We start from the raw sequence: 20,964 nt of genomic DNA on the forward strand, positions 1-20,964 counted from the left end.
ACAAATCTAAAGTTTTAGAAGAAAAACACCCAGCTAAATTTCCACCTGTCCAATCTAACCCAACTGCAATTATAGCAATATAACTTTACTGCAAACTAAATGTGGGTCAAAGTATGTTTTTGTGGAACACGTTAACACTGCTGTGAGGTAGTCTGAATTAATGGTATATCTAACTACTCACAAACCTGCAAGTTACAGGTCTGGCATCTACCATGTAACATAAATGGAAACTAGTGTTTTTCAGTGGTTTCTGGGAAAGTCTTTGAACGGTTGTGTCACTGTAACTGTTAAACACTTATTTCACCTGCTGATGCTCATCTTTCGTTTCAGAAGGGATGCATCCAGGGATCAGCACAGCTTTTTTAGGGTCAACACTTTTAGTGTGACGTCTTGACTTACCAAGAGTCAATCACAATCTGGGATGTTGTCTCAATAAATGGAATGCTAGAAGGAGGGATAAAAATGCAGAGCAATCCCAGGTGTAGGGGGTCACAGGAAGCCTGAGAGATTACTCAATAATCAAGCTTTTTCTTTCCTCTTAAACATTTATTTTATGCCTATTTTTAAATTGCACAGCAGAATCATCAAAAACAATCTTAAATGGCCCTTCAGAAGACCAGTCGTTAGATCACACAGTTAACTTGAGTACTTATTTTGTGCCTCTTAATTTTTGGATATTTCAGTTAAAGTTAATATAGATTAAACATTCTTCCAGATGTCTGCTATCAAAATCCATTAGCATATGAATAACAATCCAGATATGTTGCCACAAGTGAGGATTAAATCTACTGTATATAACATAATTTATAAAAACAGTACAGTATCATTAGAATCTGTCTGTCACAAGACAGATTTTAATATCACACCCATTAAACTAATTTACTAAAGTTATATTTTAAACTCATGCATAAAAATGTTGTTCAGAGGGGGTTCATAACAGACTTTGTCAGACGTGGCATTATGATGTTTAGAACTGCAACAATTAGTCAATTAACCAATAAACAGGAAATTAATCTGCAGCTATTATGAGAATACAGACAAATCTTACAATCTCTACATCAACTTTGAATTAAAGCATCTGCCTCAGAGAGATGGCCCCTCTGTTTTAACAACACCATCAAGTTCTTTCTTCTTCTCCATGTCACCTTCATTCCATAGTCCCTCTCTGGCGTGTCAGCCACCAAAATGTCAGGTGACTCATTACATGGAGGCGTACACGGCTGAGCCAGCAGCAAATGTCCACAGGGGGTAGACGGAGAAATGTTCCTTTCCTCCATTGCTTTCGGAGTGTCCACATCAGGAGGTGGACAGACACTGCTGACTTCAGTGGTGCTAAACTCTTCACAGGGAAGTGTTGAAGCACAGACTGCTGGAATTCTGCATCTCTCTGACACTTGCACAGATGGTCTGTCAGGTTCAGCCAAACATCTTTGGTGGGATGAAGTGTCGTCTGAGAATGTTTCAGCGCTCTTTTTTCTTACTGAGGCAAACTGTCCCTTTGGTAGGTTAGAGCACTGTGCAGCTGAAACTGTCCTTCTCTTTTCGGCAGGTTTCCTTTCCACATGAGTACTCTCTATAGCTTTCTTCTTGAAGATCCCCTTTGGTTGCTGAGTTTGGTCCTTTGACCCTGTTTTAAACAGTAATTGGGGGAATTTGCAGACACTATTTTTCCTGGACAGCTGACTGCAGCTATCCAAGATGCTTGTGGCAGACTGACACTTTCTCCTCCCTCGTCTCACTGGAGGTGCAGTTGCAACTGAAATGTCAAATTGTGGCCTAACCTGAAATATTAAAGGCAAATTAAACAAAATAATCTATGTAGTCATATGTGAAAATTATTATATGAAATTCTAGCAAATGAAGATCAGGTTTATGTTCAGAAATAATTTTTAAGCAAAACATAGCCCACGCCACTTTAAAAAGTATTCATTACAGCTTACCCAGGAATTAAGAGCTGAGCTGCTCTGTGCTTCTGCCTCTGTGAAGAAATCTCTGGCATTGAGTGCTGCTCGGATTTCGGGCACATTTTGGAGTTTGGCTCCACACAAAGGCCGCTCCAAGAATTGCAGCGAAGGCTTTGCTGTCTTTGTAACTTTTCTGGGCATTAAGATAAATCATCACAGAACACCTGGTGGAATAAAAACACGATCAACTGAGACATCAAATGTCCGCAAATAACCAGATGTTGCTACCAAACCAAAACTATATTCGGTTACTACCAAACCGAATATACTCGCTCGTGGGCGCTAAGACGATATTAAACTTACCTTAATGTGCGTATTTGCATACAATAAATACTTGTATCAAAAGTTAGTTTTTAGTGTAAATTGTCTTTTCTCTGCCTGCTTTGTTTTCATCTTTTTGTTGCTTTTTGTTTGTTATTTCCCGGGTCGTCTTCCCCTTCTTCTTTTTGGTTAGGTTGGGGCTTGACAAACCACCTCATATGTGCATTACTGCCATCTACCGTAGCCATTGTATTTTCTGATTGGTTCTAGTGACGTCGCTATCCTATCTGCTATTGGTTCAAAAATTTCACGTGATCAAAGTGACGGGAGGCCGCACCCACAGCGCCAAAATTCAAAATCGCGTGTGAATCGTATTGACGTCATGTAAATAACATTAAATAAAAGACTGTTTTAGATGTTTTCGGTTATTTTAAACACGAATATGAACCATTACTGGTTGGACTCAAGCTAAACGGAATCTTCTGAAACTTCGCAGTAATATGAAGGTCAGGTTTTTTGCCGTTTGTTGGAGCAGTGTAGTGAACTAGGCACCTTGCTAACGTAGCTTAGCAGACTACCTCAGCGTACGCTAGCGTTAGCTTTTATCGTCAGGTGCAAGAAAACCTAACGCTGGAAAAATTGAATTTGTTTAGGTATAACGACACAAATCAGTTACTGACTTTAATGTAAGTTATATGCTAATGTTTCAATAATTGTCAAAATGGTTAGGGGGCCAAACGTTTCTCGAGTCCCGTAGCTATTATATAATGTTACTGTTTACTCTTGTTGTAACTGTTAATCTTCGTTGTTCATTCTCATTTGTAGTTGTGTGTGTGTGTGTGTGTGTGTGTGCAGAATACCCCTGAACAACTTGGCACATTTCAATGATCTGACCATGAGACGGAGCCCGAGGAGACCCCTGATTCTTAAAAGAAGAAAACTGCCTTTTCATCAAAATGCGACGGATTCACAGCCTGGAGAATCAGGCTCCAAAGAACCGTCAAAACCAGCTGCCGCTCAGAGCTTTTCTGATGGTATCCGCATCATGGACCATCCATCCAAGTCTGATACTCAGGTGGTTGTCATTCCGGAAAAAGCAAATCTTCAAAGTGTTATTGGGGCCCTCACAGCTAAAGGCAAGGAATGTGGTGCCCAGGGCCCAAACAAGTTCATTCTTCTGAATGGAGGTGGGAGTGGCAACAAGTGGGACTATGGACTTGATTCTCAGTCTGCTGCTGAAGCGGCTGCTACAAGGAGTACAGAAGGACATACAGTTAAAGCTGAAACTACAAGCAATTTCCCAGGTGACAAATTTCTAACTGAAATTAAATAATAATTTAAAGTGTTTTTTTTTTATGTTTAGGATAATGCTTAATGTATAAGTGTGGAATTCAGTGCTTTTTTCCCTCTTTGTCTGATACTAGTGAATAAGGATGTAAACTGTGGTCCATTGGATGACAGCCTTACCAACATTCAGTGGTTGGGTAAGATGAGCACATGTGCCTTGGAGCCAAATTCTACAAAGCAGCTCAGCAGCAAGGAGAACCAAAAACTTTTACCACAGACCTTTCAGGTTCAGAGCTTTTTCTTGTCACTTACCTGCCTTGTTTTATTTTTTTGAGGGGGGGTGCATACTTTTCTGAAGGCAACATTGACCCCAGACATACTGCTACATGTTCCCTAAACACCCTTTCTTGACAAGTTGGTCACAGCTGGGATTTGCAATAACAGCAATAGTAGTCTGATTGCAGAAAATAGTTACACTGTCAGATTTATTGACTGTTGTTTGTTTGTTTTTTGTCATATAGGCACACAATACACATACCAGTGCAGAAGCTCCTCAGCAACCCATTTCAGAGAGGCCACCGTACTCCTACATGGCCATGATCCAGTTTGCTATCAATAGCAGAAAGAACAGGAGGATGACCCTCAAAGAGATTTACATGTGGATTGAGGACAACTTCCCTTACTATAGAGATGTGGCCAAACCAGGCTGGAAGGTACTTCAGAGCTGCTGAAAGTGTGATATGTTCACAGCTCTGCAGCAAGCAGCAGTTTTCAAATACTTTTTCTTTTCATTTATAATTGCAGAATTCCATCCGCCATAACCTTTCTCTGCATGACATGTTCATTCGTGAAACGTCTCCAGATGGTAAAATGTCTTTCTGGACTATCCGACCTGAAGCCAATCGATGCCTCACACTTGATCATGTGTACAAGGTGAGTGCAGCTGACTCGTTGCTTTTACATCGGTGATATCTGGGAACATTTGTGGTACTTGGCCTGAATGTTTTGTTGCAAGAATGCTTGTTAAATGCTTATTGTTTTACCTTGTGTTTATATAATGATTATTCTTGGATCCTTGTCTTTCAATTGTTTGTTTGTTTTTATGGCTGACACCTTGAGAGTGCTTTGAGATTCCTCATATTGTTTTTCATCTTATTTTCCCCCTAATCTCACTTCACATCTCTCTCTGTAGCCGGGCTGTGATCCAGTGACTGCCACTGTTCCTGTGCCAATGCTTTTACTGGCTAATCAAGTAAGACTGATTTAGCCCCTTTCTTTTTTTCTTTTTTTTTTTTTTGTAGTTCTTCAGAAGCCATCTTTAAATCGCACTCAGGCAGCAGTAAGCCGAGAAGGGCCAGAAAAATCAGAACGTTTATGAATCTATTTGTCACCAGACTTTCAGACCCACAGAGTGTAGCTACACCTGTTTTTGTTGCAGGAGGAGACGAGAGTAGCAGGGAAGCAGAGAGGCTGAAGTCAGTCTGAAAGGCTAATGTGCTTTAAGAGCACTTGTTTCTCTTAATGTCTGGTATCCATACAATCATAAAGCTTTTATTCCTCTCATATCAGTAAAGATGTAGGGTCGGCTATGAAGGGCCAAATTTTGGACAGAACGCCAAGTTATTGTTGTTAGGTGGCAGCACAGTAAGGCTCCTAACTGATATAATTTCTGTCTCATCTTACTTTTCACAGCACCAAAAGAGGACACTTCCAGATGCAAGAAAAACACCAACTAGCTCTGGTGAGTTAAAAGAAATGTATGAGTTGTTTTATAAATTTGAGACTTGAGAAAAGTCAGAGGTTGGCAAACTGCTGTTTAGTTTGGAAATGTGTAGTGCAATGTTGATGTGTTTTCTGTGTTCAGAGAGAAAGATGAAACCTCTTCTGCCTCGAACCGATTCATACTTGGTGCCCATACAGCTCCCCGTCACTCCTTCTGTCTACCTGCCATCCACTTCTACCCCTTTTCCTCCGCCCTGCTCCCAGCAGAAGGGGAACAATTCACGAGGAACAAAGAGAGTCCGCATAGCACCGAAGGTAATGAATTTCTCATATATTTCAGCTTTTTTAAAATGTGTTGTTGTTGTTGTTGTTTTACTTCATAAGCTATGCAAGTTGCAAACTGCTTTTCAAAACAAGTATTTCTTGGAACTCCCTAGAGTTTACATTGACAACATTATGTGCATAGAGATGAGTATGAACTTCACCCATACCACTAAGATTTTAATGGGAATGGTTGCATGTCTGACAGGTGACACAAAGTGATTCCCCAGCTGTGATGATATCTCCTCAGAAGAATACGGACTTTAAGGTAGAAGTGAAGGAGGAGCTGGTATGTGTTCCGATTAAATGCGAGACCCCCAAAGCTCCTCCAAAGAGACAAGCCAGCAGCTCACGGCGCAAACAGCGCTTGGTTCTCTCTGTGAATGAAGAGCCTGTTCTCCTCTGCCACGAAAGTAATTTCTTTGACTCTGGCGTAGCCTCCGATGCTTCGACATTCCAGGACAATCCACATATTGAGCTGGATGAAGACAAGCATGGGCAGAAAAGCCCAGATAGGGAGTTCTCATTCAAAACCCCGATAAAAAGTAGCAGCCATTTGACCTCATCCACCCCCAGCAAGCCACCTTCTTATGTTGCACTTGAGTCTTGGAAAGTGACCCCGGTGGGCAAAGGAAGCCAAAATATTCTGGACTTCAGCCCTATTCGTACACCAGGTGGTCCCACAGATACTCCACAACACGACTACACCACCTTCAGCTTCAGCAGCACTCCCTTTAAAGACTTGCCTCTGTTTAACTCCCCAAGAGAGCTGCTCACATCTGCTCCCTCCAGAGTGACCGGACCAGCAGAGTCGCCCACCGAATGCCTCAAAAGTAGCTGCTCCAGAGAGCTTCTGCAGGGAGGCAGTTCCACAGCAGCCAATCGCTCAATCACAGAGGGCCTCGTCTTGGATACCATGAACGACAGCCTGAGCAAGATATTGGTGGATATTAGCTTCTCTGGTCTGGATGATGACGACCTTGGTATGGCGAACATCAGCTGGTCTGAGTTCATCCCTCAGTTGAAATAGCCAGAGGGCCGAAACACATTCTATGGCTAAGCAGTGTCACCTGTTTCTTTTTCCTTTTTTTTTTCTTTGTGTAAACACTACATGATTAGGCCCACACCAAAGCAGCAAGACAGAAACAAATTTAGATCTGACACTATTTAAACCATCCGAACTGTCCATATTGAAGAGGATTTCTCTCAATAGAAGGCGAGGCTGTTGATGTAGGAAGAAATTTTGTAGTGCTCTAGAGTGCTCTGATTTACTTTGGTTGTCAAATATTCAGAAGCATACCTATGATTATACCAAAACAACTTCAAATAAGGCCCACTTGATGCTGCAATTTTAAACTTCTTATTGGAGACTTATTCAGACCTCCTATTTGCAGTAGTTTAGGAGCTTTTAGCTTCAAGTTTCTTTTACATCTGCTTTGCTGCTGGAGGGTTCTGGCTACCACATGAGGGGGGAAATGTAACATTGATAAATAGATTACAGGGATGCTTCAGTCTCAATTACTGTTTGATGGTTTTACCTTTGAGTTTTTCATTCATTGGATCAGTCAATGATTGCCTCGGTGTCACTTCTTTTTCTTTGAATTTCTTCACATATTTGGGCCTCTTTGTGTTTTATGGTTTTCCTTATTTGTGTTATTTGTCTGTCTTCTTGAAGAACATGCATAAGAAGAGAAATATGTAAGTGTATATGTATGTTGATTTGCACATTTTAATATATAATTTAGCTTCTACACAAATTTTAAAGTATGTGATATTTTCTGATCAGCCAGCAGGATGCTTCACTGCAGTTTGAGTCAGCGTCTTAGAGCTGACTTAGAATAATAGATTGTGATGGAGGATTGCTAGTAATAGGCCTTGACAAATAGCACTAACAGGGATAGGACTGTTTCTGTATTTAACTGTAGAACTGTCTTTATCACATGACTTCATAAATTCTCACAGTAATTGTCCTTGTGTATGCTAATATCACTCATTTCCAGGGCACCTTTAACCTACAAAAAATGCATGCAGTGACTTCATTCACACAGTCTTGGAGTTTAATATTCACTGTAGTTTTTGCAGCCCCAACTCTGGAGGATAAATACCTGTTTTTAAAGATGCCACAAAGTGTTGCATACCTATGACTTCATTAGTCCTTTGTTGATGTGAAACTTGATGGTTTAGTGAGGTTTTGCCGTGCATTGAGGTATTTCTGTTTATATTTCATTAAAGGTGTAAACTATCATAGATTGTCTGTTCAAAAATGTTTAATTCCTTGTTAGTGACGGTACTGAATCATGCAATTTGGGTAAAATTGATTTTATTCTAAACTCACCGCATGAAAATGGTAGTTTGTAATATTTTTTTCAACAAATGACATCATTTATCCATTTTTGCCCAAATAAGCAATTTCATGTGATGTTCTTAGTTTCCAATAGGACCGTATGATGGCTTACCGCATTCCAATGGACCAAAAGAATGACACGATGTTGACACAGGTTTGATCTTGAGGTTCTCAGATAATAGTTTGTTTGTGCATGATTCTGCAGCACAAATATGTATTTGCAAGACAAACTGCAATCAAACAGCAAATGCTAAAAGCACCTTTATTCTTGTATTTTTAATAAAAAAAAAAAGATACCATACCCAAAATATTAACTCTTGAAAAAAAAAAACCCTCACAGGACATTTTGCAGAGTTCGCAGCTGCAACGCAAACAGCAACAAACACTTTGTAGTTCTGTCCTGGAGTTTATACAGGTGCAGTCAGTGCTACTGCTACAAGTAAGCCTAACACCTTCCAGATCAATTTTTTCTGGCAAGAAGGGCTGGCAACTGAGTGAAGGAAAAACCAGCTTGTCCAGTTGCAACAGGCAAAGATTTTGTTGTCTGTCTTTTTCCTTCACCAAAACTACGATGCCAATATCCCACATCCCAAAGCAACGGAGGAATGGGCTTATTTTGACAACAACACACAGGGAACCAGCAGTCAGTGATGGGGAATAGAGGAAGCAAGAAGCAATCCTGGTCTGCACAATTGAATAGTGTGGATGACCTAGACAGGATGTTGGCACCTTGAGTTGCTGAAGGAAAACTAGCTGCTGGGTGCTGGCTTTTTTCTATAGTCTCCTGGATGTCTTGAAATACAATGTCTTTGTCCCTTAGAAACCACTTCACAGGAGTTGGTGGAGTCTAAAACCTAATGATCCTGGAAAAGCTGGGACGCATGCTGGTGACCTCAGCCACTGGGGGGGGAATCAGAATAAAAGTTTGGTTTTTATGGCAAGGACTGATGCCAGTTTGAAAAATCAAATGGAAATTGTTTTAACATATATTCATTTTATAGCATTTTCTAAATGTAAACAGGAGGTGGCCACTTTTGGCCATGAACATGCTGAGTGGGAGTTTTTCTGCTTTTCTGTGCAAAAAAAAAAAAAGTATGATGACTATATAATCATTGATACTGTTAATTACTGATATACATCTAACTGCAATCATGGGGGAAAAAGAAATCAGATTGTATGTATTATTTGGGGAAAATAGTCATTTTATTATTTTATCTTTTTGTAGATCATTACAATTATGTGATCTAACTGGTATTGAAAGGGTTGAAATTCGGAATTTGAATGAAATTTTGGTTTTCATGACCAGAACTGATGCTAATTTAAAAAATCAAGTCGGTCAAAGTGGAAAAAAAAAAAAAAATATATATATATATATATATATATATATATATATATATAAATTTGATAGTATTTTATAAACCTAAACAAAAGGTGGCCATTTTGCCACGAATAAGCTGAGTGGGAGTTTTATCTGGTTTGCTTTCCATGCACAAAAATAACAATTCATAATAATCGATGTTGCTGTTAATCGATTTCATGTCCCAGACTCTACCATTAATAATACAAGAAAATCCAGTAGCATGCGAATAAATGAAATGGTGAGTTTTGAGGTTGTCTTCCAACAAGTACATTGTACAAACAAACTGTTTTCTTAAAGGTTAAAATGTAAAAGAAAAAAAGGAATGAGTATTTTATATTTATGAAAAGAACTGATGTTAGTTAAAAACTTTATGCAGTAAAAATAGCAACAACCCCCCATAAAAATAATAAAAAATTACACACCTAATTTATTGGTGGACACTTTTTGCAACGAACAAGCTGAAAGGATTGTGATTTTGAACAAACCCAGAAGGTTAAAAACATTAGCTAACGTCTGTTGTTCGAGAAGCTTGAAATCGTCCGGAAACATCACTAACTGAAGAAAATCAGCCGCTTAAGTGAGGAGTTCAAGATATAAAAGAAAAGAAAAAAGGTGCGGACTTGGTTTTACTTAGATGACATTTAACCCGTTTAGTGTACGATTTATTATGATCAGTATTTGAGCTAAATCGGTGAGTTTTCCGAGTTGATCTAGACTGAATTGCTGTGAACGGACTTGATTGCTAACGCCAGTAACTGACTTGATAATTTCCATCTCCCAGCTAAACGTTACCGTTACTGTTAACTCTTGTTGTAACAGTTAATCTCCGTTGTTCAGGCTCGTTTGTGTTTTTTGTGCAGAATACCTCTGAACAACTTGGCACATTTCAATGATCTGACCATGAGACGGAGCCCGACGAGACCCCGGATTCTCAAAAGAAGAAAACTGCCTTTTCATCAAAATGCGACGGATTCACAGCCTGGAGAATCAGGCTCCAAAGATCCGTCAATACCAGCTGCTGTTCAGAGCTTTCCTGGTGGTATCCGCATCATGGACCATCCATCCAAGTCTGATACTCAGGTGGTTGTCATTCCGGAAAAAGCAAATCTTCAAAGTGTTATTGGGGACCTCACAGCTAAAGGCAATGAATGTGGTGCCCAGGGCCCAAACAAGTTCATTCTTCTGAGTGGGAGTGGCAACAAGTGGGACTATGGAGCTGATCCTCAGTCTGCTGCTGAAGCGGCTGCTACAAGGAGTACAGAAGGACATAAAGTCAAAGCTGAAACTACACGCAGTTTCCCAGGTGACAAACTTCTAACTGAAATTAAACCATGTACGGAAAAAAATTTCTTTTATTAATGTTTAGGATAATACTTAAAGTATAAGTGTGGAATTTAGTGCTTGTTTTTCTCTCTGTCTGATACTAGGGAATAAGGATGTCAATTACAGTCCTTTAGATGACAGCCTTGGTAGGATGAGCACATGTGCCTTGGAGCCAAATTCTACAAAGCAGCTCAGCAGCAAGGAGAACCAGAACCCTTTACTACAGACTTTTCAGGTTCAGAGCTTTTTCTTGTTAACTGCTTTTTTTCCCTTGCCCTTTATGTGCCGACACAAACTTGTCTGAAGGCAACATTAACCCCAGACATGTTGCTACATGTTCCCTAAACACCCTTTCGTAACCAATTGGTCATGACTGTGATTTATAATGACAGCAATAGTAGTCTGATTACAGAAAATAGTTACACTGTCAGATTTATTGACTGTTGTTTGTTTGTTTTTTGTCATATAGGCACACAATACACATACCAGTGCAGAAGCTCCTCAGCAACCCATTTCAGAGAGGCCACCGTACTCCTACATGGCCATGATCCAGTTTGCTATCAATAGCAGAAAGAACAGGAGGATGACCCTAAACGAGATTTACATGTGGATTGAGGACAACTTCCCTTACTATAGAGATGTGGCCAAACCAGGCTGGAAGGTACTTCAGAGCTGCTGAAAGTGTGATATGTTCACAGCTCTGCAGCAAGCAGCAGTTTTCAAATACTTTTTCATTTATAATTGCAGAATTCCATCCGCCATAACCTCTCTGTGCATGACCTGTTCATTCGTGAAACGTCTCCAGATGGTAAAATGTCTTTCTGGACTATCCGACCTGAAGCCAATCGATGCCTCACACTTGATCATGTGTACAAGGTGAGTGCAGCTGACTCGTTGCTTTTACATCGGTGATATCTGGGAACATTTGTGGTACTTGGCCTGAATGTTTTGTTGCAAGAATGCTTGTTAAATGCTTATTGTTTTACCTTGTGTTTATATAATGATTTTGCTTGGATCCTTGTTTTTCAATTGTTTTTTTCATGGCTGACACCTTGAGAGTGTTTTGAGATTCCTCATGTTGTTTTTCATCTTATTTTCCCCCTAATCTCACTTCACATCTCTCTCTGTAGCCGGGCTGTGATCCAGTGACTGCCACTGTTCCTGTGCCAATGCTTTTACTGGCTAATCAAGTAAGACTGATTTAGCCCCTTTCTTTTTCTTTTCTTTTAGTTCTTCAGGAGCCATCTTCAAGTCACAACCTCAGAAAAATCTGAACGTTCATGAATCTATTTGTCACCAGACTTTCAAACCTACACAGTGTAGCTACACCTGTTTTTGTTGCAGGAGGAGACGAGAGCAGCAGGGAAGCAGAGAGGCTGAAGTCAGCCTGAAAGGCTAATGTGCTTTAAGAGCACTTGTTTCTCCTAATGTCTGGTATCCATACAATCATAAAGCTTTTATTCCTCTCATATCAGTAAAGATGTAGGGTCGGCTATGAAGGGCCAAATTTTGGACAGAACGCCAAGTTATTGTTGTTAGGTGGCAGCACAGTAAGGCTCCTAACTGATATAATTTCTGTCTCATCTTACTTTTCACAGCACCAAAAGAGGACACTTCCAGATGCAAGAAAAACACCAACTAGCTCTGGTGAGTTAAAAGAAATGTATGAGTTGTTTTATAAATTTGAGACTTGAGAAAAGTCAGAGGTTGGCAAACTGCTGTTTAGTTTGGAAATGTGTAGTGCAATGTTGATGTGTTTTCTGTGTTCAGAGAGAAAGATGAAACCTCTTCTGCCTCGAACCGATTCATACTTGGTGCCCATACAGCTCCCCGTCACTCCTTCTGTCTACCTGCCATCCACTTCTACCCCTTTTCCTCCGCCCTGCTCCCAGCAGAAGGGGAACAATTCACGAGGAACAAAGAGAGTCCGCATAGCACCGAAGGTAATGAATTTCTCATATATTTCAGCTTTTTAAAATGTGTTGTTGTTGTTGTTTTACTTCATAAGCTATGCAAGTTGCAAACTGCTTTTCAAAACAAGTATTTCTTGGAACTCCCTAGAGTTTACATTGACAACATTATGTGCATAGAGATGAGTATGAACTTCACCCATACCACTAAGATTTTAATGGGAATGGTTGCATGTCTGACAGGTGACACAAAGTGATTCCCCAGCTGTGATGATATCTCCTCAGAAGAATACGGACTTTAAGGTAGAAGTGAAGGAGGAGCTGGTATGTGTTCCGATTAAATGCGAGACCCCCAAAGCTCCTCCAAAGAGACAAGCCAGCAGCTCACGGCGCAAACAGCGTTTGGTTCTCTCTGTGAATGAAGAGCCTGTTCTCCTCTGCCACGAAAGTAATTTCTTTGACTCTGGCGTAGCCTCCGATGCTTCGACATTCCAGGACAATCCACATATTGAGTTGGATGAAGACAAGCATGGGCAGGAAAGCCCAGATAGGGAGTTCTCATTCAAAACCCAGATAAAAAGTAGAAGCCATTTGACCTCATCCACCCCCAGCAAGCCACCTTCTTATGTTGCGTCTTTTAAAGTGACCCCGGTAGACAAAGGAAGCCAAGATATTCTACACTTGAGCCCTATTCGTACACCAGGTGGTCCCACAGATACTCAACAACACGACTACACCACCTTCAGCTTCAGCAGCACTCCCTTTAAAGACTTGCCTCTGTTTAACTCCCCAAGAGAGCTGCTCACATCTGCTCCCTCCAGAGTGACCGGACCAGCAGAGTCGCCCACCGAATGCCTCAAAAGTAGCTGCTCCAGAGAGCTTCTGCAGGGAGGCAGTTCCACAACAGCCAATCGCTCAATCACAGAGGGCCTCGTCTTGGATACCATGAATGACAGCCTGAGCGATTTATTGTTGGATGTTAGCTTCTCTGGTCTGGATGATGACGACCTTGGTATGGCGAACATCAGCTGGTCTGAGTTCATCCCTCAGTTGAAATAGCCAGAGGGCCGAAACACATTCTATGGCTAAGCAGTGTCACCTGTTTCTTTTTCCTTTTTTTTTCTTTGTGTAAACACTACATGATTAGGCCCACACCAAATTGATTTGCACATTTTAATATATAATTTAGCTTCTACACAAATTTTAAAGGATATATTTTCAAGATGCTTCACTGCAGTTTGAGTCAGCGTCTTAGAGCTGACTTAGAATAATAGATTGTGATGGAGGATTGCTAGTAATAGGCCTTGACAAATAGCACTAACAGGAACAGGACTGTTTCTTTATTTAACTGTAGAACTTTCTTTATCACATGACTTCATAAATTCTCACAGTAATTGTCCTTGTGTATGCAAGAGTGAAATGTTGTGGTTTCTAGCAGTTTTCAGACCTTGTACCTGACTAAACTCTGTGTTTCTAAGACAACAATCAATGTGTTGGTGCCTCATATAACATGAAGATTTTTTACTTATGTTTTTGGGTATAAGCAAACTTTGATCTTTTGTCTTGCTCAGATCAAATTTAATGTAGAGACAAGGCGTAATTTCTACACCCTGAAATATTCTTCAATACAGCAATGAACCCTTTTGCACATAGCGTATTTTATTTGAAAAACTGTGTAGCAAGACTGCTTATTTCTGTTTATATTTCAATAAAGGTTTAAACTATCATAGGTTGTCTGTTCAAAAATGTCATTTTAACTAACGTTTCAAAATGAACATTTTGAGTGCATCTTTGAAACTTTAAGTACTTTTTTTGTAAGGTCTCTGGTATAAACACTACATACTTGCATAATTGATGCAGTTAGTTTCTCTAAACACGTGGCTCTTTATATAAAAGTAGTACAAAATGAAACATTTGTTTAAACTGTTAAAAATGTCTTCTTAATGTTTTGTCCAGGTAGTATCCGTGTAGTCTGCAAGTAGAATGCAGGATGCCTCTTGGGTCTTCAGTAAGTCTGGACTTCCTGTTGAGCCACTTCTAGAAGGATCTGTAGCTGTTTGCTGCAGTAGTCTGGGAGAATTGAGGAAAGTCAGAATTAGTTTGTTCACTACAAGCAACTGAGTTTCTCGATTTCACTCATCCTCTTCCTTCTTAACAAAAACAAGCAGGCATATATGATCATTTGACACTACCAAAGATGCCTATGTTTAATATTAAAAATAGAGCCACTAAATTCAGTCCCATGACGAAAACTATCATGTTAATACATTCTGAAGAAGAATATTGGTACAACTTACCAAATATGCGCCTGCATCTACGGGGCAAACGAAAGCGGTAGACAGTAACATAGTAAACTGGGACACCAGTCAGTGTTAGAGCACAACTTTGTCCTGTGTTCCAGGGGTCAGAGTAAAGAGACAGACCCACAATGAAGAAGGAGACCATTGTGAAGGTGATTCCAATGACCAAGGGCACCTTCACATTACAACAAATAAAACAAGTTGGTCAGCGTAGTGTGCAGCAGTAAGATAAAGGGAGGTTTTTTTGAGTTCAGTATGCTAACCTTAAAAGGTCTTGGATGGAGAGGAAAACGATATCGATGTATGAGCATCCCCAAGGTTACCAAGGCGATGAAGAACCAGCGTGAAAAGGATGCAAAGTTGAGGAGCTGGTAAATCTCTCCAGTGATTAACATGAAAATTACCAAGGGGTACTAAAGGGACACAGGGACACAAGCAAGATAGTTATGAAGCCACTATTTTAAGAGTATCACATTATATCTCTTTGTCAGACCCTGTGCAACCCCTCATTCCTTTAGATCTGGATTAAGGCTTTGTGTTTCCCATTTTCAACCAGCCTCTTTATCCTGTACCTGGATCCTATTGTTATTATTCATATGACATGGATAAACTTAATACAAATAAAATGTTATAATTGTTTTACTGCGTATTCTCAATTTTAATAATGCAACATAATAAATAGAATAAGTCATCTATTTATTTGTTTAGATTGCTTCAGCTGTTTTAAAAGTAGTTTACCAGGAACAACACAGCAGGTAAAGGTGTGTGTCTGCGGATGTGAATCATGGAAAAGATGGCTGGCCAGTGGCCTTCCCTGGCTCCCACAAACAGCATCCTGCAACACAGAGCTCTCATTAGAATTCAGGCACACACACAAAAAAAATGACAATACTAAACCTTTATGGTCCTCAGATTACCTAGGTGCCCCAAAGAAGCCACCGTGAAGTGCTCCAAGGCAAGATATGGCAACAAGAACGGGGATCACAGGAGCCAACCCCTGAAAAGCACGGTTGGCAAATGTCTGCAGAGGCACAAACAGCAGATCAGACCAACAGTGACATACCACATTTACTCTAGTTTTTCCTTTTTTTTAATGATACATAAAGCAAGAGATAGAACTGACCACAGCCACAGCATCTGACAGAAGCACCTCAGCGGGAGTCATCATGGTGTAGTAGGCCACATTAACAAGCACATAAAAGACTGTCACTGCCACAATGGACAAGATTATTGCCAGTGGCATGTTTCTGATAAAGCGGGATACACACAGAGAGATATAACAGCAGGAGGCAACTTGGTTTTCAAAAAAAACGACAGACTATAGCAGATGTTTCATGCTAAAATACCTATTAGGGTTTGTGACTTCTTCTGTGATAAAGTTCAAATTAAACCTAGGGGAAAAGAGAAAGCCAAGACTCAGACATAAAGTTTTGATTGTTAGTTACAGTACATACATTGTCATGTAATTTATGGTTCTTTTCACTATTACTGGGGGAAAGAGTTTTGAATACCGTGTGATACACAGTAAAATACATTGAATTTGCACTGATCCTCAAACCACTGTACACTTACCATCCACCATAGGCATAGAGGCCGCTATAGAAGGCCAGTGGCAACTTATCCAGTGTTAACAAATCAACCTCGAAACCATTCTGGAAATTTTCTGTCTTCCCTGCAAAGACAGAGAGAATAAATGAGCTGAATACCAACTCTGTCTTAGGTTTAACAATTAGGTGCTCTCACCTTTGGCCAGTGCAATGAACCCTGGGACGATGATGAGGGCCAGGGCAAACATCTTAATGAAAGTCAAGGCGACTTGAGTGCGAAAGGCCATGTTCACACTCCAGCAATTGACGGCTACGACAAACGCTGAAGTGACACAAAGACAAAGAACTGGTTAAAGATATGTGTTGTTCTACACATAAAGTGCTCCAGACACAGATGAGTTATAAAAGCACTCACTCACTCCAAGGATACTGACAAGTCTGATGAGCACTATGGGAGCAGCACAGGGTGTGAAGAATGGCTCCACCACATAATGACCAAAGGCAAGGGAGACATAAGACGCAACAGATGGCCTAGAGGTGGACAATATCTTTGTGAGTATTATGTTTGAGGCAGTTAAATTTTTTTTTAGAACCAGTAAAAACCATACCTGATGAATAAAAACTCATTCCAGAGTCGTAGGAAGGCAGGCAGAGGCCCCAAAGTCTCCAGCAGGTATGTGTAGTGACCCCCTGATTTTGTAAAAGTGGTGCCCAGTTCTGCATAACAGAGGGCTCCTAATAGGCCAGAGGCAGAGCAGAGTTTTGGAGAAATAAGAGTATGACTTTTACTTTATAATTATTAAATGGCAAAATTTTTAGAATGTCTTTTAAGTAGTTTTAAAAGCTACTTTCAGCTTCCCCTTATTTACAACAGTGAAAAAAAAGGTAAATGGCCTGTACAGGGAGTGCAGAATTATTACGCAAGTTGTATTTTTGAGGAATAATTTTATTATTGAACAACAACCATGTTCTCAATGAACCCAAAAAACTCATTAATATCAAAGCTGAATGTTTTTGGAAGTAGTTTTTAGTTTGTTTTTAGTTTTAGCTATTTTAGGGGGATATCTGTGTGTGCAGGTGACTATTACTGTGCATAATTATTAGGCAACTTAACAAAAAACAGATATATACCCATTTCAATTATTTATTTTTACCAGTGACACCAATATAACATCTCCACATTCACAAATATACATTTCTGACATTCAAAAACAAAACCAAAACAAATCAGCGACCAATATAGCCACCTTTCTTTGCAAGGACACTCAAAAGCCTGCCATCCATGGATTCTGTCAGTGTTTTGATCTGTTCACCATCAACATTGCGTGCAGCAGCAACCACAGCCTCCCAGACACTGTTCAGAGAGGTGTACTGTTTTCCCTCCTTGTAAATCTCACATTTGATGATGGACCACAGGTTCTCAATGGGGTTCAGATCAGGTGAACAAGGTGGCCATGTCATTAGTTTTTCTTCTTTTATACCCTTTCTTGCCAGCCACGCTGTGGAGTACTTGGACGCGTGTGATGGAGCATTGTCCTGCATGAAAATCATGTTTTTCTTGAAGGATGCAGACTTCTTCCTGTACCACTGCTTGAAGAAGGTGTCTTCCAGAAACTGGCAGTAGGACTGGGAGTTGAGCTTGACTCCATCCTCAACCCGAAAAGGCCCCACAAGCTCATCTTTGATGATACCAGCCCAAACCAGTAATCCACCTCCACCTTGCTGGCATCTGAGTCGGACTGGAGCTCTCTGCCCTTTACCAATCCAGCCACGGGCCCATCCATCTGGCCCATCAATACTCACTCTCATTTCATCAGTCCATAAAACCTTAGAAAAACCAGTCTTGAGATATTTCTTGGCCCAGTCTTGACGTTTCAGCTTGTGTGTCTTGTTCAGTGGTGGTCGTCTTTCAGCCTTTCTTACCTTAGCCATGTCTCTGAGTATTGCACACCTTGTGCTTTTGGGCACTCCAGTGATGTTGCAGCTCTGAAATATGGCCAAACTGGTGGCAAGTGGCATCTTGGCAGCTGCACGCTTGACTTTTTCAGTTCATGGGCAGTTATTTTGCGCCTTGGTTTTTCCACATGCTTCTTGCGACCCTGTTGACTATTTTGAATGAAACGCTTGATTGTTCGATGATCACGCTTCAGAAGCTTTGCAATTTTGAGACTGCTGCATCCCTCTGCAAGATATCTCACTATTTTTGACTTTTCTGAGCCTGTCAAGTCCTTCTTTTGACCCATTTTGCCAAAGGAAAGGACGTTGCCTAATAATTATGCACACCTGATATAGGGTGTTGATGTCATTAGACCACACCCCTTCTCATTACAGAGATGCACATCACCTAATATGCTTAATTGGTGTAGGCTTTCGAGCCTATACAGCTTGGAGTAAGAACACATGCATGAAGAGGATGATGTGGACAAAATACTCATTTACCTAATAATTCTGCACTCCCTGTATTTGTATAGCGCTTTACTAGTCCCTAAGGACCCCAAAGCGCTTTACACATCCAGTCATCCACCCATTCACACACACATTCACACACTGGTGATGGCAAGCTACATTGTAGCCACAGCCACCCTGGGGCGCACTGACAGAGGCGAGGCTGCCGGACACTGGCGCCACCGGGCCCTCTGACCACCACCAGTAGGCAACAGGTGAAGTGTCTTGCTCAAGGACACAACGACCGAGACTGACAGTGCTGCAGGTAGCTCCACATGTTTGATTTGGCAGGTTTTTCATGCACCACATGCCATTCTTGATGCAACCCTAAATGGATTTGTGTCTCTTTCCAGGACTGAACTGGGCTGTCCACTTGTGCAATCATGACACCAACATAAATCTAGCTTTTTACTATTGTGGGATTATAATATTATTTTATGCCATGTTAGACCCTAATTAAAGATTGTGAATTATTATGTAGTTTTAGTTTGCATTATTCTCCTGAATTAGAAGAAGGTGATAACTATTGCATTTGTTAAACTGATTTGCATTACATTAGACTGCTGATTTATTGTGAATGAATGATATTGTTTCATGATGCATTATACTGCTGAGTTATAAGAAATACTGTTCGCAGAAAGTCATCGCCTTATCTGTCTGATTAGAAGAGAACAGAACATACTGGAGAGGTTTTCTGCCCCATCTCAGCAGGAGCAGATAAACAGGGAGCCAAGGTCGTAGTTTAGGCGCTGTGTGAGAGAAAGAATGTGAATGTTTAGGCTTTTATGATTAGGTGGTCAATGGTCACTGTATTGTCCCTAACGGGAAATTGATTTGCAGTATGTCCGTACAAACAAACAAACAGACAACCAACACATCACATACACTCACCAAGATAATATAATATAAGCCTGATAAAACAACCTAGATTTTTCATCAAAAAAGTGCAATGTGCAATGGCAACAACACTTATGGTTTAGTGTTATTAACTATGATAATAGCACTAGGTACAAAAGACAGTCTATGTCTCTTTGTCTTCACTGCAGGCACTTTATAACGACGACCTGATGGAAGCAGTTGAAAATCATTAAAGAGAGGATGATCTGAACACAACAGGACAGAGCTTGCCTTCCTCAGCACCTGCCTGTTATAAAAGTCCACAAGCTGGACCTGAGACCTCCCTGAAATCTTGCCAGACACTTTAACCAGGTTGTTAAGTCTGGTCTTTTTATTCAGGGACATATTACCGTACCAAGCAATGATACAGAAGGTTAAAACAGATTCAATAAAACTTTTATAAGAAAGAGTCATCATTTCAGATGAAACATTAAAACCTCTCAACCTCCTTAAAAAGTACAGTCTTTGTTGAACCTTTTTCACTGTAGCAGCAAGATGTGACTCAAAGGACAGAGTCTTATCAAGAACAACCCCCAAATACTTATAACTGTCCACCAGTTCAATGGCTGCCCCATTTACCACTATTTACTCATAAAACACATTGTTTCTCATATTTGACACTTAAGTGCAAAGAACAATAGCAGGAAAAAGGTAGAACAAAAGCAGACATCAGCTGAAATGTCATTCATCTTACCAAAGAGAGAAAGGACACCACATAGCACCCACACCAGCAGAGATAACCCCACGCTGCCACTGTTCATCAGGACTCCTTTCGGTGCAATGAAAATCCCACTGCCCACCACAGTCCCAATGACGAAGGACACGGCAGGCAGCAGTCCGATCTGCCTCCGAAGGAACACCACTTCATCATCTCTCTTATCCATCTTGTTATTTCCCCTTTTCTTTATCCTGGTCCCCTCCATTTCTCTCTGTGGCTGTAGGTCACAGGGTGAATGTGCTGGACACTGTGGCAGGAAGAAACAGCACAGGCTGTAACAACACCCCCACCCCCCAATCCTGTCTGTTTTTCACCACTCATTGGCTCATACCCCACCCGCCCAGGCTGAGCTGGGAACAAAGCCAGCAGTCTTCCAAACTTAAGCAACAATTAACACTGTACACTGTGGATGTGCGGATGGATGTGTGTACAGCTTGGAAGAGGCCCTGTGGGTTCAGACGGAGACAGGTCAGGGTGCTGTGGAGGCAGCTGCGTAGACTGCAGGAGGGCTACTTTCAACAAAATCTACACAGACTAAAATCTGTCCTGTCAAGCTATTTTACAC

The 20,964-nt window shown here is 40.7% G+C and overlaps 4 protein-coding genes across 7 annotated transcripts; 2 read left to right on the forward strand and 2 right to left on the reverse strand.

Moving 5' to 3' along the window:
• Positions 1 to 509: 509 nt before the first annotated feature.
• Positions 510 to 2,422, reverse strand: rhno1 (RAD9-HUS1-RAD1 interacting nuclear orphan 1). Its single transcript, XM_080887113.1, has 3 exons — positions 2,268 to 2,422; positions 1,941 to 2,128; positions 510 to 1,781 (listed from the first exon to the last, which is right to left on the reverse strand). The coding sequence occupies exons 2-3, from the start codon at positions 2,103 to 2,105 to the stop codon at positions 1,059 to 1,061; spliced, it is 888 nt and encodes a 295-aa protein (XP_080743239.1). The 5' UTR covers positions 2,106 to 2,128; positions 2,268 to 2,422; the 3' UTR covers positions 510 to 1,058.
• A 144-nt stretch (positions 2,423 to 2,566) lies between these two features.
• Positions 2,567 to 8,042, forward strand: LOC308399718 (forkhead box protein M1-like). Of its 2 annotated transcripts, none has more exons than XM_080887111.1 (9): positions 2,567 to 2,731; positions 3,081 to 3,529; positions 3,650 to 3,798; positions 4,034 to 4,225; positions 4,317 to 4,445; positions 4,705 to 4,764; positions 5,205 to 5,253; positions 5,377 to 5,549; positions 5,764 to 8,041. In XM_080887111.1, the coding sequence occupies exons 2-9, from the start codon at positions 3,121 to 3,123 to the stop codon at positions 6,583 to 6,585; spliced, it is 1,983 nt and encodes a 660-aa protein (XP_080743237.1). In that variant the 5' UTR covers positions 2,567 to 2,731; positions 3,081 to 3,120; the 3' UTR covers positions 6,586 to 8,041. The 2 variants fall into 2 exon arrangements, with proteins under 2 accessions (XP_080743237.1, XP_080743238.1); XM_080887112.1 differs by lacking the exon at positions 2,567 to 2,731 and adding an exon at positions 2,740 to 2,911 and having other exon boundaries at positions 5,764 to 8,042.
• A 1,746-nt stretch (positions 8,043 to 9,788) lies between these two features.
• LOC308399595 (forkhead box protein M1-like) lies at positions 9,789 to 14,217 on the forward strand. 3 transcript variants are annotated; one of them, XM_080886954.1, is made up of 9 exons: positions 9,789 to 9,871; positions 10,120 to 10,592; positions 10,687 to 10,817; positions 11,052 to 11,243; positions 11,330 to 11,458; positions 11,713 to 11,772; positions 12,181 to 12,229; positions 12,353 to 12,525; positions 12,736 to 14,217. In XM_080886954.1, the coding sequence occupies exons 2-9, from the start codon at positions 10,160 to 10,162 to the stop codon at positions 13,549 to 13,551; spliced, it is 1,983 nt and encodes a 660-aa protein (XP_080743080.1). In that variant the 5' UTR covers positions 9,789 to 9,871; positions 10,120 to 10,159; the 3' UTR covers positions 13,552 to 14,217. The 3 variants fall into 3 exon arrangements, with proteins under 3 accessions (XP_080743080.1, XP_080743082.1, XP_080743081.1); XM_080886956.1 differs by having other exon boundaries at positions 9,796 to 9,871; positions 10,120 to 10,562; XM_080886955.1 differs by lacking the exon at positions 9,789 to 9,871 and having other exon boundaries at positions 10,104 to 10,592.
• A 155-nt stretch (positions 14,218 to 14,372) lies between these two features.
• On the reverse strand, positions 14,373 to 20,672 carry LOC308399596 (cystine/glutamate transporter). Its single transcript, XM_080886957.1, has 12 exons — positions 20,376 to 20,672; positions 16,948 to 17,074; positions 16,755 to 16,870; positions 16,536 to 16,661; positions 16,365 to 16,464; positions 16,139 to 16,183; positions 15,916 to 16,039; positions 15,710 to 15,813; positions 15,531 to 15,627; positions 15,056 to 15,205; positions 14,790 to 14,967; positions 14,373 to 14,562 (listed from the first exon to the last, which is right to left on the reverse strand). The coding sequence occupies exons 1-12, from the start codon at positions 20,602 to 20,604 to the stop codon at positions 14,498 to 14,500; spliced, it is 1,461 nt and encodes a 486-aa protein (XP_080743083.1). The 5' UTR covers positions 20,605 to 20,672; the 3' UTR covers positions 14,373 to 14,497.
• Positions 20,673 to 20,964: the final 292 nt, after the last annotated feature.

The sequence above is a fragment of the Rhamphochromis sp. 'chilingali' genome (assembly GCF_963969265.1).
Source record: "Rhamphochromis sp. 'chilingali' genome assembly, chromosome: 7".
In the NCBI taxonomy this organism is placed as follows: Eukaryota; Metazoa; Chordata; class Actinopteri; order Cichliformes; family Cichlidae; genus Rhamphochromis; species Rhamphochromis sp. 'chilingali'.